This window comes from Stegodyphus dumicola, chromosome 1 (genome assembly GCF_044657685.1).
Source record: "Stegodyphus dumicola isolate Sdum_Otavi_A_Nest chromosome 1, ASM4465768v1".
Classification (NCBI taxonomy): domain Eukaryota; kingdom Metazoa; phylum Arthropoda; class Arachnida; order Araneae; family Eresidae; genus Stegodyphus; species Stegodyphus dumicola.
This window is the reverse complement of record NC_140768.1, coordinates 4,104,314-4,122,426: the sequence shown is the minus strand read 5'-3', so window position 1 is coordinate 4,122,426 and position 18,113 is coordinate 4,104,314. Positions and strand designations below refer to the sequence as shown.

Here is an 18,113-nt window from a genome sequence, read left to right as displayed (position 1 = left end):
CCGCGGTTATGTGTGAAATATGCAACAACATCGACCACCTGGTTTAAAAGTGATCAAATTTCTTGACAGTAAAAGTCGCATATTAGAATTCAGGGAAACTGAAGATCCCAAAGCAAATTTATAAAGAGCCGAAATTGCATATTTAAAGCGGTAAAATCTTTTTAAACACATAGAAATGTTTCAAGTAACTGACAATGATATGGCATTTTATAATTAATACGATTTTTAAAATGATTATTTAGCCTAAATATGAGTAAAAAACTTTTCTGGTTCTTAGCTACATTGAAGAAGGTATGCGAATACACTGAACATTACATTTTCTGGCAGAAAGCCAAGCCTTCTGATTTTCCAAAAACTTCTTTTGTGATTCTGCCCCACCAGCGGCCGAGCGGTTAAGTCGCTGAACACTGGTAGTTCGGTCCGAGGTTCGAATCTCGCGAACGGGCTGGCTGCATGGGTGTTTCCGTGGTTTTCCCCATGTGTAACGTGTATACGAACCAGTTTCCTTTAGAAAGTCCTCCACGAAGACATCTCTCTCCTTAGGCAGATGGCCCTCGAGGCTTTGCCGTAATTAAAATAACTTAACCTAACCTTTTGTGATTCTAATTGTCAGCAGATAATATTAAAATTTATCTCAGAAGCTACTTAGAAAAATAATATGAAAAGTTGAGTAACTGAGAGTATGTAACTTATACATGTAACGTAGTAATTTGAAACACAAAGATTATAATTTTAGCAAAAGAAAGATAGAACGCTGTGCGGAAAAACTGAAAATTTGATTAACGAAAATTATTAAAAAAAAAAAAAAAAAAAAAAAAAAACTGTCAACTTAACAGATTTTTTTTTTTTTTTTTTTTCAGGAAAATAACAGTTTAATTTTTCTCGTCAACCAACGTGATCATGGCACTGGTAATTCGACCTGAGTTGAGATTCCGGCAACTGACTTGGCTGCATATACAAGTTTTTCGGTTTTCTCCATGTGCAACGTGAATGCGAGCTAGTTCCCTTAAAAATACCCAACGAGGGCATCTCCAACTTTCGAATGCTTTATTTTATAACCTAAATAATCCAATCCATTATCTAACTAACGTGAGAATCAATATATAGAGAAACAAAAGCTAACTCTAAATCCTTTAAATTAATTCATTAAATTCCCTTTGTGCAATCATATACATTGTTCCTTTCAATCAAGATAGAATTTAATATACTCATTACTTAAGGACTCCCCCCCCAAACAAAAAGAAAAAAGAAAACTTGGATAGCTATAAATCTTCCATTCTACTTGGTCGGTCAAGGAAATTCAATTTGCATTTTTCATGTCTCATAACTGCAAATTAGAATATATATATTGATGTATTTAATTATGGCAAAGCACACTAGGGCTATCTGCCTAAAGGGAGGGATGCCTTCGTGGAGGACTTTCTAAGGGAAACTGGCTCGTATACACGTTACACATGGGGAAAACCACGAAAACACCCATGCAGCCAGCCCGTTCGCGGGACTCGAACCTCGGACCGAACTACCAGTGTTCAGCGACTTTACCGCTCGGCCGCTGGTGGGCTAGAATATATATATTAAACTTATACATAGCTTTATTCTAACATACGTATTTTGGTATAAAATTGGACTCTTTATGATTACTTTATGATCATCTTAACTCTTTATGTCTCTTCCTCACAGAGTTTTCAAACATCAATAAATAATATATTTTAATGACTTAAAAAATAAAGTTTTTTTATCAAGGAATACTCGGTCCGTTCATCTGAGATATTTTTTTCAATAAAAATTTTAAAACTTAGAAACGCGTATTTCATTACATATCTGTTATAACTAAATAAATGATATTAGAAATAAATACTGTAACTTTTTCTTACTTATGACTGGGAGACAGATCTCTAAGCAGCCTTTTTGCTGTGAAAGTATGCTTGTAAATGTGCAAAAAAATTATCAACATAACTTTGTGAATAAATTTCAAATTAAAATTATGAAAAATATAAAATGAAAAAAAATATTACTTAATTTTGTAAAGAAAAGATAATAGAAGTATACAATCACATACTAAAATGGCAAAAATGGTAACAATAATAGCTAACAGATATTTTTATTTCAATTTCATCCGTCTGTTAAAGTTATAATAGTAGTATAGTATGTAAGAAAATTCAAATTTTTGTTCTGCTGAAATATCCCGAAACCCTGGTTTAAGAATTTAATTCGTTTTAGAATGCCGTTTGTCATCCAAAATATTCGTAAAGTCAACTATTTTCTTCATAGACATTAAAGTTATAAGGTATTTTCTCCCTCCTTTCGGCATGCCTTCGTGGTGTAACGGTCAGGACATTCGGTGCATATTCGAGAGGTTCGTGGTTCGATTCCCGGCGAGGGCATCGCTCATTTTTCAAGTCTCCCGTATCATAATAATCCTAATGTCTCTACAATGGCGCTTGAACTAAAAAAAGATGGTGGATGATGATTCTTCACCATCAGGATTTAGCAATTGGGTCCCCTAATCCCCAGTCGCCCTTTAAAAGGGGGAGTATGTAAGGTATTTCTTCCACGTTCTTAGCATGCCTTCATGGTGTAGTGGTCAGCATACTCGGCGCGTATTCGAGAGGTCCGAGGTTCGAGTTCCGGCAAGGGCATTGCTCATTTTTCATTTCTCTTGCTATCAAAAATCATAATGACTCTTTCAAAGTAAAAGGGATTAATCTGTTCCTCTAACTTAAAATTTACAATAAGAGTTTGTTCACAACACAAAATAAATAAATATAATTAAATCTAAGACAAAAAAATGAGAAACACAATATGAATTGAATTTGCTTTTGATTGAATTTAATTGCCAAATTTGAATTCAGTTTTATCGCATTCGCACGGAAAAGAATGAACGGCAGTTCCATGGTATGATAGCGATATACCTTGATCGAAAAAATTAAAAGTTTGAAAAATCATTTGAAGCGTAACTTAAGTAATAGTTTAATTATGCTAACATAACATAATAGATGGCAAAATAAATGTAATGGGAGCGAACCGCGTAACATTAATATTTTTCTTTTAGTTCTTCAAGCAGAAAGCTGTTGAGCTGATGCTTCAGAGTCGTAGCTAGGGTTTTCAGGGCCTGGGCGCTGTTGAAGATTTCACGCACTCTCCTATTTGCTAAGGGCAGATAGCCCTAGTGTGCTTTGCCATAATTAAATACACCACACCACACCACCTATTTGCTAAGAATAGAAAATATTTAATTTTAAAATTTTGAAACATCAGTTTGGCTTCCCCTGGATGCTGCGCCCAGGAAATGAAAATAAATGAATACAATACAGTACCAAAAGTATACACGAGATGCATTATTTTTCCGTAAGAACATGGGGACTTAAATTCCCCATTGGATGCTTTTTACTTCCCTGTACGAATTAAAGTATTGTGGTAGCGAAAAATGTCGAGTATCATATTTCAACGGAAATATCCATTTGAACGACACTTTTTTCCAGAGCGGATTATGAAATGTGTTCAAAATGGATTTTCTCGCGATGTCTGCACTTACGTATATATGTAATAGGGGGACCGGAAAGTAATGTCGTTTCTGCGCATGTCGACAACAACATACTAAGAGCAGAAGTGGAAGCAAATCCATATCAAACACTCTTAACCAATCTTGGTCGACCATCCAAGAACATTTAAAGCAAAATGGAAAAATAAGCAAAGCAGGTGTTTGAGTCCCACCATAATCTATCCGAAGAAACAAAGCCAACCGATCCATCACATGCAACGTATTGCTTCAACGGCACCATACAGAACCGTTTTGGATCATTTGATTACTGGAGACGAAAAATGGGTCCTATATGATAATCCAAAAAGCAAAAGGCAGATTTAATAGGGGTTACAAAGGGATTACATCCCAAAAAGGCGCTTCTATGTGTTTGGTGGAGTATTCGCAGAATTGTTCATTTTAAATTGCTGAAACCTGGACAAACTGTTAATGCAGATCTTTATTGTGAACAATTGGATCGAGTGAACCAAACTTTAATCGAAAAATATCCGGCGATTGTCAATAGAAAAGGCATCATTCTGCACGACGACAATGCAAGACCGCACTGTGCAAGGCTGGAAAAAGTGAATGCATTGGGTGGTGGTGGTGTATTTAATTATGGCAAAGCAGACTAGGGCTATCTGCCTAAGGGGAGGGATGCCTTCGTGGAGAACTTTCTAAGGAAAACTGGCTCGTATACACGTTACACATGGGAAAAACCACGAAAACACCCATACAGCCAGCCCGTTCGAGGGATTCGAACCTCGGACCGAACTACCAGTGTTCAGCGACTTTACCGCTCGGCCGCTGGTGGGCTGAGCGCCGCCTGAGATAACCACTGACCTAACTTTGTTGTAAAAGTCTTACAGTGTTAGTAGTCATCCTGGCAGAAGGGAAAATTTCCTCCGTGTAAAAATATACATATAAATATTACGTGGGCATACAAGGCCTGTGAATAAGCATAGATATGTTGATTACAATCATTGTCTTGTACAAGTTACATATGACAGATACATAAAATCATGACAGCTATGTGTACATTTAGACATTATATGAATTCATATTTACAATACTTTTACTGAGATAATCAAAATTAAACTTGTAATTCATTTACACATTGACTGGATTTTCAATATCATTTAAACTGCTTTACAATATTATTTTTATCAAGTACATATAAACTGGATAGTAATATGCTTACATTACAATAGTTTTGCTCTTACAGTCCTGTTATTATTCTACGGGGTGAGCTATTTTCCTAGTGTTGATGTTCAGTTGTTGTAGTATTTTGAATTGCTATTAAAATTATGCTGCGAAGATACAATTCTCAAGAGAGGGGGAGAATTTCTTAGAATCTTGCTGAGCAAAGCCTGATTACCTCCTATATTTTAGTTTTCGTCTGCTTGTTGCCGCGGGGGCTGAATGAATTGGGATGGGAGGTGCTGCATCACCCACTATACTCGCCTGATATCGTACACTCGGATTTCCATTTATTCCGATCCCTACAACATTTTCTTAGTTCCAAAAAATTTGAAAATTTGAATGATGTCCAAAATGCCATCTTGAGATATTTTACTAAAAAACCAACTGATTTATATCGGTCAGGGAATTGAAAATCTGCACACTAGATGGCAAAAGGTTGTTGATAACGAGGGTGATTACATTATTGATTAAAAGTAAAAATGTCTTAAAAATTTATTCGTGTGAATTTAATGTAAGAAAGCGACATTACTTTACGGTCCCCCCTATTATGTATGTACGTATCTCGCATAGCGCAACAATGATTATCCGTAGAACGTTGAAATTTTGCATAAGAGACTGCTATAACATCTAATCCCTCCCTTTTCTACCATTATATTACTACTGCTTTATTATTGTATTTATTTTGTACTCCATCGTCTATATTGAAAAAAATCTAAATGATAATAATAAAATTTTGCCGTAGCTTTATGGACCGCAAGAAAGTTTCTATACATTACTTTTTTAAAATTGTAGTGTAATGTTTTATATTTTGACACCTTGCTACTTTATACCAGATTAATTTATGCTCAGAAAATAAATGCCGAAACAAAGTTTTTAAAAGGGAAATTCGTTTTAAGTTGAATAAGTGTAAAGATTTAGTTTTATGATTTTTATTTCGTAATTCAAGAGTAAAGATTTAATTTTATGAATTGGCAACATTAGACGATAGTTTTATTTAAGACGACATACGTTTTGCATAATTTCAGTGGTTTGTATTTCTTTTATTCAGTTTCTTCTTTGACTGCTATATATTATTAACGCTGTATGTTGCTAATATATATCTCTTTTCTGCTTTCATGAGAGCCTTTATCTTCTAAAAAGGTTTGTTTTCAAATTGTGCACTTGAATGGTGCAATGTTTAAAATTGTTTCAATTTCCTGTAAAAAAATGAAATTACGAACTCTTGAAAAAGCATTTTATAGCACGATTTCCCTCCGAAGTGTGAATAATATTTTTCAAATAAAACTGTTCTCTTCTACGACGCGAGCTGCATTTAAAAGATCAATGAATCGCATAAGGCGAGACCAATGCCATGTTTAGATATTTGCCATGGCACCGGCAAAGACAATCAGATTGGCAAAGTTCGGTTATTTATCATTGCAAAAACGAGTATTAGCCTATAAGGTACACTGAAGTTACAAAAGTCATGGGATAGCAAAATACAAATATACAGATGGCAGTAGTATCGCGTAGAAAATGTATAAAAGCGAAGTGCTTTGGCAGGGCGTTCATTTGTGTTCAGGTTATTCATGTGAAGAGGCTTTGACGTGATTATGGCCGCACGACAAGAAGTAACAGACTTTGAACGCGGAACGGTAGTTGGAGCTAGACGCATGGGTCATTCCATTTCGGATATCGTTAGGGAATTCAACATTCCGAGATCCACAGTGTCAAGAGTGTGCCGAGAGTATCTAATTTCAGGCATAACATCCCACCATGGACAGCGCAGTGGCCGACCACCTGCACTTAACGACCGAGACCAGCGACGTCTGCGTAGAGCTGTCAATGTTCACAGACAAGCAACACTGCGTCAAATAACAGCAGAAATCAATGTGGGACGTACGAGGGACGTATCCGATAGGACAGTGCGGCGAAATTTGTCTTCCTTGGGCTATGCCAGCAGAAGACCGACTCGAGTGCCTTTACAGACAGCACCACATCGCCTGCAGCGACTCTCGTGTGCTCCTGAGCATATCGGTTGGTCCCTAAACGAATGGAAAACCGTGGCTTGGTCAGATGAGTCACGATTTCAGTTGGTAAGAGCTGATGGTAGGGTTCGAGTGTGGCCCAGACCCCACGAAGCCATGGACCCAAGTTGTCAACAAGGCACTGTTCAAGCTGGTGGTGGTTCCATAATGGTCTGGCTGTTTTTACATGGCATGGACTCGGTCCTCTGGTGCAAGTGAACCGATCATTGACTGGAAATGGATACCTTCAGCTATTTGGAGATCACTTACAGCCATTCATGGACTTCACGTACTCGAACAACGATGGGAATTTTGTGGATGACAATGCGCCATGTCACCGGGCCACAATTGTTCGCGATTGGTTAGAAGAACATTCTGGACAATTCCAGCGAATGATCTGGCCACCTAGATCGCCCGACATGAATCCCATCGAACATTTATGGGACATCGTCGAGAGGTCAGTTCGTGCCCGAAACCCTGCATCGTCAACACTTTCACAATTATGGACGTCTATAGAGGCAGCATGGCTCAATATTCCTGCAGGGGAACTTCCAACGACTTGTTGAGTCCATAACACGTCGAGTTGTTGCACTTCGCCGGGCAAAAGGAAAACCGACAAAATATTAGGAGGTATGCCATGACTTTTGTCACTTCAGTGTGTATCCCCCGCCTTTAAAGGTAAAGTTACGACATCTGAACTTTTCAGCGATTAGTATAAAACATAAAACTATGGAGAAATTACTCTATAATAGTACATCGGTTGAAAAAAATTCTAATTCTGTATATATTATTGCCTGCATCAAAACTAAATTCAAACGTTGTTGAAAAAATTTATATTTTAATCCTCTGCATGTAGTTTTTTAGCTCCCAGAGATGCTATTAGTCTCAAAACTCGCTTTTTATGTCGGATTTGTTAGGCATTTTATATAATATTATAATTTAGATTATGAGAGTAATTGTAGATTACTTTATCTTTGCAGGATTTTCGAAAGAATCGTATATTTCTGCTCCACTTTCATGGATCTTATACCTCTCTCATTCATGCTGGGTTTCTACGTATCCTTTATCGCTGCCAGGTGGTGGAGTCAATTCACAGCGATTCCTTGGCCCGATAAGTAGGTAACACTATCTCATTGTTATAGATTCATAAAAAGTTCCGCTTGTATGTTTCTTTTTATTACATTTTATTAAGTCTTCGTTGATGATTTTGTGTGGATATAGATATTTAAACTAAATCCACTGATATCGTTTGCTTTGTGGGGGTGCAGCAGAAGCAACTCATTTTTCCGATGTTTGAGATTCAAATCACAAGTAGTATGGTTTATAATGGCTGCGCGGATAAAGGCACTTAAATATAGGTAAATAGTAGCATATCTATGTTAGCTCTCTCCTGTGCTTGGTGACAAGGAAGAGGGTTGAGTTCCACAAGTACCAATTTCTGAGGCTCGCGGTGTAAAAATTTCTTACCCTCAACAATGACACCGCAGTTTGTTACCGACTTCAGAAATAGAATAATTGCTCTTCAAACAGAATAATTGCTCTTATCCGTAATCTTTCAGGGGTTTGTTTGTTTGGAGGTGGGATATGACAATAATAGTTCCTGTTGGCGACATTATGATGGGCTGTGCAGTTTGTGTATGATACATGTGCAGTTCGCACTTTCATTACAGGTCAGATTAAGGGGACTCCTACACCTTAAGGGGACATAAGATGTTCGAATAGGTGACTGTTGCAAGAATTGGAATAACTTATTTATTTTAAAAGCAATTACTACCAAATTTTTACAGCTGTGTACATAATATAGCTGCTTTCTGAAATAGTAATCAGAAAGTTTGTGTTGCCACAAAGATTTTTATAATTGAATCCGCTTTGTGACAACATTTTTCGTCATGTTTCCAACTTGCGCGCACGGTTTAAAATATTATGTTTCATAATTTAATTTCGTATTTAATATATAGCTTTTATAGCATTTGGAAACTGCTGTGAAACTAAAATTCTAAAAATTTCGTGTTAAATTTTTATTTTATTTGGAGTTGAGTTTATAAAATGTATTTTATTAAAAAAAATTTGTAATATTTTCGTCCATAAAATTTTTCAATATTAAAATATTCATCAGATTGTTGGTTCAGTTAGAAAATAGTGCCCATATAAAGAATTACATCCAATTTCAAGTATATACCATTAGCCATTTTTAAAATATCATGCGCGCAAGGTGGAAACATGGCGAAATATTTTGTCACAAAGAGGATTAAATTACAAAAATATTTGAGGCAACACAAACTTTCTGGTCACTAGTTTCCAAAGCAGGTATATTATGTAGACAACTGTATAAAGTTGGAAGTAATTGCTTTTAAAATAAATAAAATATCCAAATTCTTGCAACAGTCACATATTCGAAGATCATGAGGTGTTTAACGTGTATGAGTCCCCTTAAGCAATAAAAAAAAAGCCGCAATTGGTCCGTAGCCCACCTCTGTTCTTAATTATCATTTGGTAAGTTTCTAAAATTTGTTTAAAAAAATTAGTCCTAAAACTTCTTAAACTCACTCTATACATGCAGTTTGCATACAAGAGTATCGACTTAGGAATTTTCACAAATATTCCTATTTTTGGTAAAATTTTCTTTATTTGAAATCCTTCATTTGTTATGAAGAATATGGCCTCTTATCGATTCCAAAGAATCTCTTAATAATACAATCAAAACCACTCTGAGAACTGTTCAAGGATGCAATAGATAAATGAATAATTACAAAAGTACATAGGTATCTAGAATTGAAGGCAATAACGGAAATGATCACTCTATATTGTCTCTAGAATGAGAAAATACGACAACCGCATTGTGTTCAGAATGGCATTACAAGGGATGCTGTAATTCTACACAAAATTCTGAATGCCCAGTATCAAGTTACGTGACAAAAATGTATTCTAGATTCTGATACTCTTTTGCAAAAGAGACAAACAAGATACCCATATTTTCAGTCGACTGATGACTGTGCATTCAAGGTCTTACTCTGAATAGCAGACAATGGCACAGTCAAATTTGGATTACGCCCAGATTCTTCTAAAGAGCTAAGTCTAAGAAACAATTAATAACGTTTTATGCTATTCTTATATTTGTTCATTCAAGTAATAATTGAACTGCTTTCCATTACCGTCAGTATATGTTAAGTTCGTAACAAATTCATCAGTACGGTGTCAGGAAGGTATCTTATTCATGGCTTATTTTGTTAAGCAAATCAAATAATTATGGTTGATAAGAGAAAGATGTTTTTAACGAACCGGAAAATTAAAAACGAAAAGATGCAAAGAATAACAGTAATTTGCCATTCATCGAATGATCTTAAAAAGACTACAGACGCATTATCAGAATTCTCTGATATGTTGAATTTAGATTTCCCTTTATAAACATTAACGCAGACTGTATTGGATCATATTATTCAGATTATGAAAAAGCAGACGAGACACTTTGCTGACACGAACGCAGAAAAAAGCAATATATATATTAATTGAACGTCTTAACTTATAAGGTATTTCTCCCACTTACCTAGCGTGCCTTCGTGGTGCAGTGGTTTTGCATGCTGGGCCAGTATTCCAGAGGTCCGTGGTTCGATTCCCAGCGAAAACAATTGCTCATTTTTCATCTTGCCTGCTTCCCAAAAAGTCCTAATATCTCTACAGGGGCGCCCGAACTGAAAGGGTGTTGGATGAGGTTTCTCTACACCCAGGATTTGGCGATTGGGTAACCTAAAAACCACAGTTGCCCTTTAAAAAGGGGAGTATATAAGGTATTCCTCCCGCTTCCCTAGCGTGCCTTCGTGGTGTAGTGGTTCTGCACGCTGGGCCGGTATTCCAGAGGTCCGTGGTTCGATTCCTGGCGAAGGAGGTTGCTCATTTTTCATCTTGCCTACTTCCGAAATAAACCTAATGTCTTTACAAACTCACTGAAGTTTATTGTACAAAATACTGAAGTTTATAGATAAACAGATAGATAAGATAAGAGATTATTGGTACTATTTTATGACAATAAATGGTATTAATACTTATGATGTTTTTAATATGTTCCGTCTAAATGCCCCAATGTTTAACTGTAATCTATAGTTGCATCAGACCTTTTAGAACATGATCGATCTCGCAAAATATTTATGTCACTTAGTCTGACAAGACATCTATTCAGAAACCTCACAGTGCAGCGTACAATCGTCTTCTCATAATTCTTTTCAACACTCAAAAAGGGCTAAAACCCTGTGAGAAAATTCTGCAGAGATTTATGTCTATATAGCAAAATATTTACCCACTGTACCATTACAAAATTTTTACCACATTTCCACCTGTTAAATTTCCTTATAATTCCGCTGTTGTCTGCAGTGTATGGCTGAAGTCACTATATCGAGATGCGGTACGTTATTTATGTCATATAATGTTTTATAACATCTGACAAAATGATAAACCTAAGTTATCGGATTAACAGGCAGAACTAACTTTTGGTTTTGGATTCAAGAGGAAATTTTTAGGTAACATTTTTAGATTCACAATGCATCTTTTTTTAACCATTAGAAGTGTAAGTTTGCTAACGTTTCAGCAGTCAATTGCCACGATATTACCACCAATTTTCTTAGGAAATTACCCTTCATTTGTCGAAACTACTTTTAAAAATTTTTCTTCTAATTTTTTTTATAAAAAAATTTCAAAACTTGTTTTTCTTTCTCAATGTATTATAAATAAATCTACATTTCATTTAAGGCAACTAGTTTTTTCTGTCTTCTGCATTCAAAAATGTCTCATAATGACATTTTGTAATCAATGATCAATTCGGCGTTTCTCAAGCAACGGATGTATACTATATTTAAAGGGTTTTAAGGTCTCAATATATAATTCTCTGAACATGTTTTAATACATCTCACTTAAATCTCTGCAGTGAAATAATGTTTTTAAGAGCCACTGATAAATGTTTGAATGTTGAGTTGTTTATTTATTTACTTATTTGTTTGGATAAGGTTTTTCGATATCAATTCCTTTAAAGACGAAATATTCGATTTTCGTATCTGACATTTACTTACAGAACGTACTCAAAAATTACATATACGAAATCTGATAAGTTTTAGACAGAATCTTAAAAACTGCTCGTATGAAATATGAAATTGTAAATTTCACGACGATTTACACAATATCAAAATAATTTTTGGCTTAAGAGAATTGAATCAAACGTGTTATATAGTCTAAAAAATTGCTGAAAATAATAATTTATAAAATTTAAATTATGTATTATGAACCATAACCAGATATTATAACGAATAAAATAATTTGTAATGGGCTTTAAATAACGAACTTAAAAACCGCTCCATGTAAGCAGTTTGAGGTCTAAACACAAGAGTTTTTGGTGATTTCACAAACCTATTACTTTCTTTGCTCTTAGAAGATGAAAACAGACTTATAAGGTAATAAATAACCTTATAATAGGACCTTATAATAGGAAGATAAACAGATTCTTAATTTCTAAAGAACCAGTGGTTATGAACTTAACTGGCAAACATTTCTAAGGTATTTCTTCGGCCTTCTTAGCGTGCCTTCGTGGTGTAGTGGTCAGCACGCTCGGTAGGTATTCGAGAGGTCCGTGGTTCGATTCCCGGCGATGGCATTGCTCTTTTTTCCTATTTCCTGCTTCGAAATAACTTAAATGTCTCTACAGTGGCGCCCGAACTAAAAGGTGGTGAATGACGATTCTCCCCCTTAATGGCCGACTGAGGGGTACCTTAATCCCCAGTCGCCCTTTAAAAGGGGGAGTATATAAGGTATTTATCCCGCCTTTTTAGCATGGCTTCGTGGTGTAGTGGTCAGCACGCTCAGCGCGTGTTCGAGAGGTCCGTGGTTCGAGTCTCGGCGAGGGAACTCTTCATTTTTCATGTCTCCTGCTTCGAAATAACCTAATGTCTGTACACATTTAGGTTCAACTTGAACTCAGTAGACCTCCATGAATGTACGAAGGAAAAAAATGAGGAACGAAAGGATTTCGATAGTGTTTGGAAGCACGACCCTTTTAACCTTCGAGAAAATACTTTATGTATGGATAGCAGACTTTCTGCAGACTACCCTCAGAAGTATTATTTGGCACTCATTCCTCCCATACTCGAGTTCGGGTTTCCCATTTAATGCTTTGCCTTTGATTCCAACCTGAAGAAATTAGAAAAGGTTCAATTAAGTTCTGGGCGTATTATTACTGAGTTGATGCACAGCTGCCCCATAGAAATAGCCCTTTTCGTGGCTGATTTACAGCCTCTTCAGACTAGAAGACTAGCTGCTCTTGTTAAATACTTTAGCAAACTCTCTAGTTATGGCTAATACAACAAATCTTCAGCATACCTAAATAAATGGAAAAACCGACAAAGACTTTAAAAAAAAACTTCCTTTTTGGCCTAGTTGATTTCAAGAGCCTACTATTTTGCAATGTTGAGCCCCATTTACTACAATGCTGTTTGTACCCATTGGATGGATTCTCCAGAGTTCACTTTCGCTGAAACTTTTCCGCTCCTATAAGTAAGGAAGATTTTATTAATGACCACCTCAGACAGTTGGCCTTGGAGGTATTAGACAATATCCTTAAAAATGTTACTAAGATCTTCACAGATTGCAGCAAAATTTCTGACTATGCAGTTAGCAGCATTTGTGACCCCTCCCCCACCCAGTTAAAATGACACTCGGTCAACGTAATCCAGATCACTGCTCAGTTTTCATAAGTGAACTGATAGCAGTCAATTTAGGTATGGTTTGGTTTGGTTTATTTAGTTATGGCAAAGCACACTAGGGCTATCTGCCTGAGGGATGCCTTCGTGGAGGACTTTCTAAGGGAAACTGGCACGTTACACATGGGGAAAAACAACAGTCAATTTAGGAGTCGAGACCTCTTATATACTATAAAAGAGGGATTTTGTAGATCTATGGTTCTTATCTGAAGCGGTAGCTCTCTGTTCTATAAAACTTACACTTAATTTCTCAGCATCATGATATCTATTTTCAGTGGATCCCATCTCATGTGGATCTTTATGGCAACGAAATGGCGAACAGATTAGCAAAGGAGGGTTGTGGGTGGCCTTTTGGCTCTCTCCTTTTCCACCCTTACCTATCTGAAATTATATTCTCTGAAAACATCGCAAATCATGGAGTCGCAAAAATGCTGAGAACATCAGGCGTCTGTCGAGCACATATTAGGCTGCATGGTCTTCTTTACGGAGGATATTTATTCCAATCCCCTTCTTGTGCTCGACTGTTTTAGTGTGTGTGTGTGATTATGGCAAAGCCTCGAGGGCTATGTGCCTAAAGGCAATCATGGAGACGCAAACATCGCAAATCATGGAGTCGCAAAAATGCTGAGAACATCAGGCGTCTGTCGAGCACATATTAGGCTGCATGGTTCTCTTTACGGAGGATATTTATTCCAATCCCCTTCTTGTGCTCGACTGTTTTAGTGTGTGTGTGTGATTATGGCAAAGCCTCGAGGGCTATGTGCCTAAAGGCAATCATGGAGACGCAAACATCGCAAATCATGGAGTCGCAAAAATGCTGAGAACATCAGGCGTCTGTCGAGCACATATTAGGCTGCATGGTTCTCTTTACGGAGGATATTTATTCCAATCCCCTTCTTGTGCTCGACTGTTTTAGTGTGTGTGTGTGATTATGGCAAAGCCTCGAGGGCTATCTGCCTAAAGGGAGGGATGCCTTCGTGGAGAACTTTCTAAGGGAAACTGGCTCGTATACACGTTACACATGAGGAAAACCACGAAAACACCCATGCAGCCAGCCCGTTCGCGGGATTCGAACCTCGGACCGAACTACCAGTGTTCAGCGACTTTACCGCTCGGCCGCTGGTGGGCCTAGTAGTAGTGATTTTTTTCGAAGTCGATCACCTTTATGAAAACCTAAAATTGCTTGAAAATAATTTCAATTTCGTAAAGTTTGAGTACGTAATTCCCAGGAACAGAAAAAAAATTAGTAGATTGGGGAATGTTATAAAATTTAAAAATGGCAGTATTTTTTCAATTTTTTACTTTTAAATAAAATAGATATACAAATATATTATTTTATTACGTTAGTTATAATAATCAATTTTGATTTGTTATAACTGTTTTAGAGTCAACGGTCTTTTGGACTTTGTTAGAAACCGGAGGAAAGCCAATGACAACAACAAGAGAAAGAAACTTAGTCGTAGTTTTAATATACTTAGTAATATATTTTCATTTATTTTTTATTTTAACACCTATTTGTTTGTGCTTTATCAAAGCATTTTTGTATCCAACGAATTTCTTTTTTGTTGGCGCTCAGAAACCTACTTTTCTAAAGGAAAAGAGAATTTTGGGAATGTTTCCATTCTTTCTTTGACTCTCCAAGTTCTAGTGTTCTGTCCTGAAACCATAAAGTGTCCCACAATGCCATTCATAAGTGGTATTTTTTATTATTATTCTAAAATGACCCTCTCATTTTGTACCTTGATTTCTATTTTTCCAATACACATCCAACCCAAAATTAAATTCATCAGGATCTGGCAGAAATTTTCGTGTGTAACATACTGGAAAGCCATCCTTCTGTGAGGAATTTTACTTTCACAACCCTTGGTGGGTTACAACTATCAGAAAACATAATAATTACACCATAGTGAGCTTGACGTTTTCCTCAATTCAGGTTGCTACATAACAAAGAAACTCACACACTAAAAAGTTGCTTTGATAAAGCACAAACCATGCAGCCTAATATGTGCTCGACAGACGCCTGATGTTCTCATCATTTTTGCGACTCCATGATTTCTTTTTTGTTGGCGCTCAGAAACCTACTTTTCTAAAGGAAAAGAGAATTTTGGGAATGTTTCCATTCTTTCTTTGACTCTCCAAGTTCTAGTGTTCTGTCCTGAAACCATAAAGTGTCCCACAATGCCATTCATAAGTGGTATTTTTTATTATTATTGAAAAATGACCCTCTCATTTTGTACCTTGATTTCTATTTTTCCAATACACATCCAACCCAAAATTGAATCCATCAGGATCTGGCAGAAATTTTCGTGTGTAACATACTGGAAAGCCATCCTTCTGTGAGGAATTTTACTTTCATAACCCTTGGTGGGTTACAACTATCAGAAAACATAATAATTACACCATAGTGAGCTTGAAGTTTTCCTCAGTTCAGGTTGCTACATAACAAAGAAACTCACACACTAAAAAGTTATTTTACAAAATATCACCAGAATGGATTGGATTGGAACTAAGGATTAAGTTTTCAGCATAGAAGATTTCTGTCAGCCTAAAAAAGCCCTTTGCTTTGCTAAAAGAGAAACATCTTTTCATAACTATAAGAAGAAAGATGAAATGAACTTTAAAGGAGTAATAAAAACACTACTCAAGAGAAAGTAACAACGGATGCGAAAGAGAAACTCGGACAAAAAAGTAATAGCATTTTTATCAAAGCAAATAAGAAAAATCTATGACGAAGAATTAAGATTATATCCTAATGTTCCTATTCAAGATAATTTATAACAAATAGTAGTTTTGGGGTTTTCAGGTGTCTACTGAATTGTATAAACCAGTCCCGAAGAACCCACGTAATGCCATAAGTGCCAAAATTATGGACACAAACTGCATCAAGCCTATCAGCTACTAAATGGATAAAACAGCTGAACTCTGGTGAAGTGCGACCTTGACCTGGGTTTAAATCTCAAGAGCTGGTTGTACGGATGTTTCCATGTTCCTCCCCCTATGTATGTCATGAATATATTTCTTTTTAGATAAATTGTTATTACGCAGCAACCGAATTGATTTTAAAATATATAATGATTATATTGTCACAAAATATATTTTTGAGCATTATTGCACCCTTCTAAAAGAATTAGGTACTTTTAATGACAAAGAAATTGCTGATTCAAATGCATACGATATACCGGGTGGCCATAATTAAACTGACAGTGCTCACAGTGTTCTGTAGCGCGATCTATTTGCGAGAATGACGCCACATTTTGTAGGAAGATTAAACAAGACGGGGGACAAAGGATTCCGCGAAAAAGAAATAGTTCCAAAAGTCACCGCTAGGGGAATATTTGGCGCTGAGTAATAGAAAATAGAGTGTTAACAAATGCAAATTAATACGTAATAAAATTACATATTATTATGGATATGCCTTATGGAATATGGATATGCCATACAGTACGGTATAGAAAATCTTACGAAAGATTATCAACTTCTATCCGTACAAGATCAGCCGTGTACAGGAGTTACTGTACCCCAGACCATGATAAGGGATTGACTTTTGCTCTCACCTTTCTTGCCAGAATGGAGGTGGATGATGCTTGGCCGTGGAAAATCTTATGGGAAGACGAGGCCCACTTTTACCTGAATGGAACTGTGAATACCCAGAACTGCCGAATTTGGGATGACAATTCACCACATGCAGTCACAGCAATTCCCTTACATTCACCAAAGGTAACTGTTTGGTGTGGGTTCACAGCGGAATTTATCGTAGGTCCATTCTTGTATAAGAACATTACCCCGACAAGACCAGAAACCTGTTCTGTTACCGGAGAGAAATATCGCCACATGTTGAACAGCTTTGTCACTCCGGCACTTCAGCAAAGACAATGCCAGGGGGTAATCATTTTCATGCAAGATGGAGCCCCTCCACACGTTGCTATACGGGTGCAACAGATGCTACGACAGAAATTCACAACAGAAAGAGTCATTAGCCGCTACTTTTCAACTGCGTGGCCACCTCGGTCGCCTTATCTTGCTCCATGCGACTTCTGGCTATGGGGTTACCTTAAGTCCAAGGTCTATCAAGGAGGGTCCAGGACCTGGCTACGTTGAAGGATAACATATCACGGACTGTACAGGAGATTCCTGCAGACATGTTACTTTCTGCTGTTGTGCAATGTGTTGTTTTTCGAAATGTGATTAATATTTACACATACTATTCTGTCTCTCTTCCGCCCAGACAATGCCAATCATATTATCTTGAAAATCAAAAATTGTTTACAAACTTCGAATGGTTACTTAGATGTAAAACTGCACTGGATCAAAGCTCATTTGGGCCATATTGGAAACGAAAGGGTAGACTGTTTGGCCAAGGAAGCAGCCTTAGATACGGATCTTCTTCCATTTATTGAAATTTGAGGTCGAAACAGGTGGCCATTACACATATGAAGAAATTTTATATTTATAAATGGAAAATTCACCAACAAATAAAGTATACATGAAAATTATTAGAATTTCTAACTAAATGGTTATTTTTAACAATATTGTTTCCAAATTAAATAAACCATATTCTCGCGACCCACGAGAGATTTCCCCTATTATTTAAGGAGATTCAATTTACAAAATAATGAACTTTGTGTTTTTTGCAATGTCATCGGAGAC

General features: G+C 36.6%; 1 protein-coding gene across 1 annotated transcript in view; it reads left to right on the top strand.

Annotated features, from left to right (window-relative positions):
- LOC118181484 (uncharacterized) overlaps window positions 1-18,113 on the top strand; it is a 137,651-nt gene that overhangs the window by 58,005 nt on the left and 61,533 nt on the right. The window contains exon 3 of the mRNA XM_085812369.1: window positions 7,710-7,844. Coding sequence (XP_085668495.1) covers window positions 7,710-7,844 — 135 coding nt within the window. The remainder of the gene's footprint in view (window positions 1-7,709; window positions 7,845-18,113) is intronic.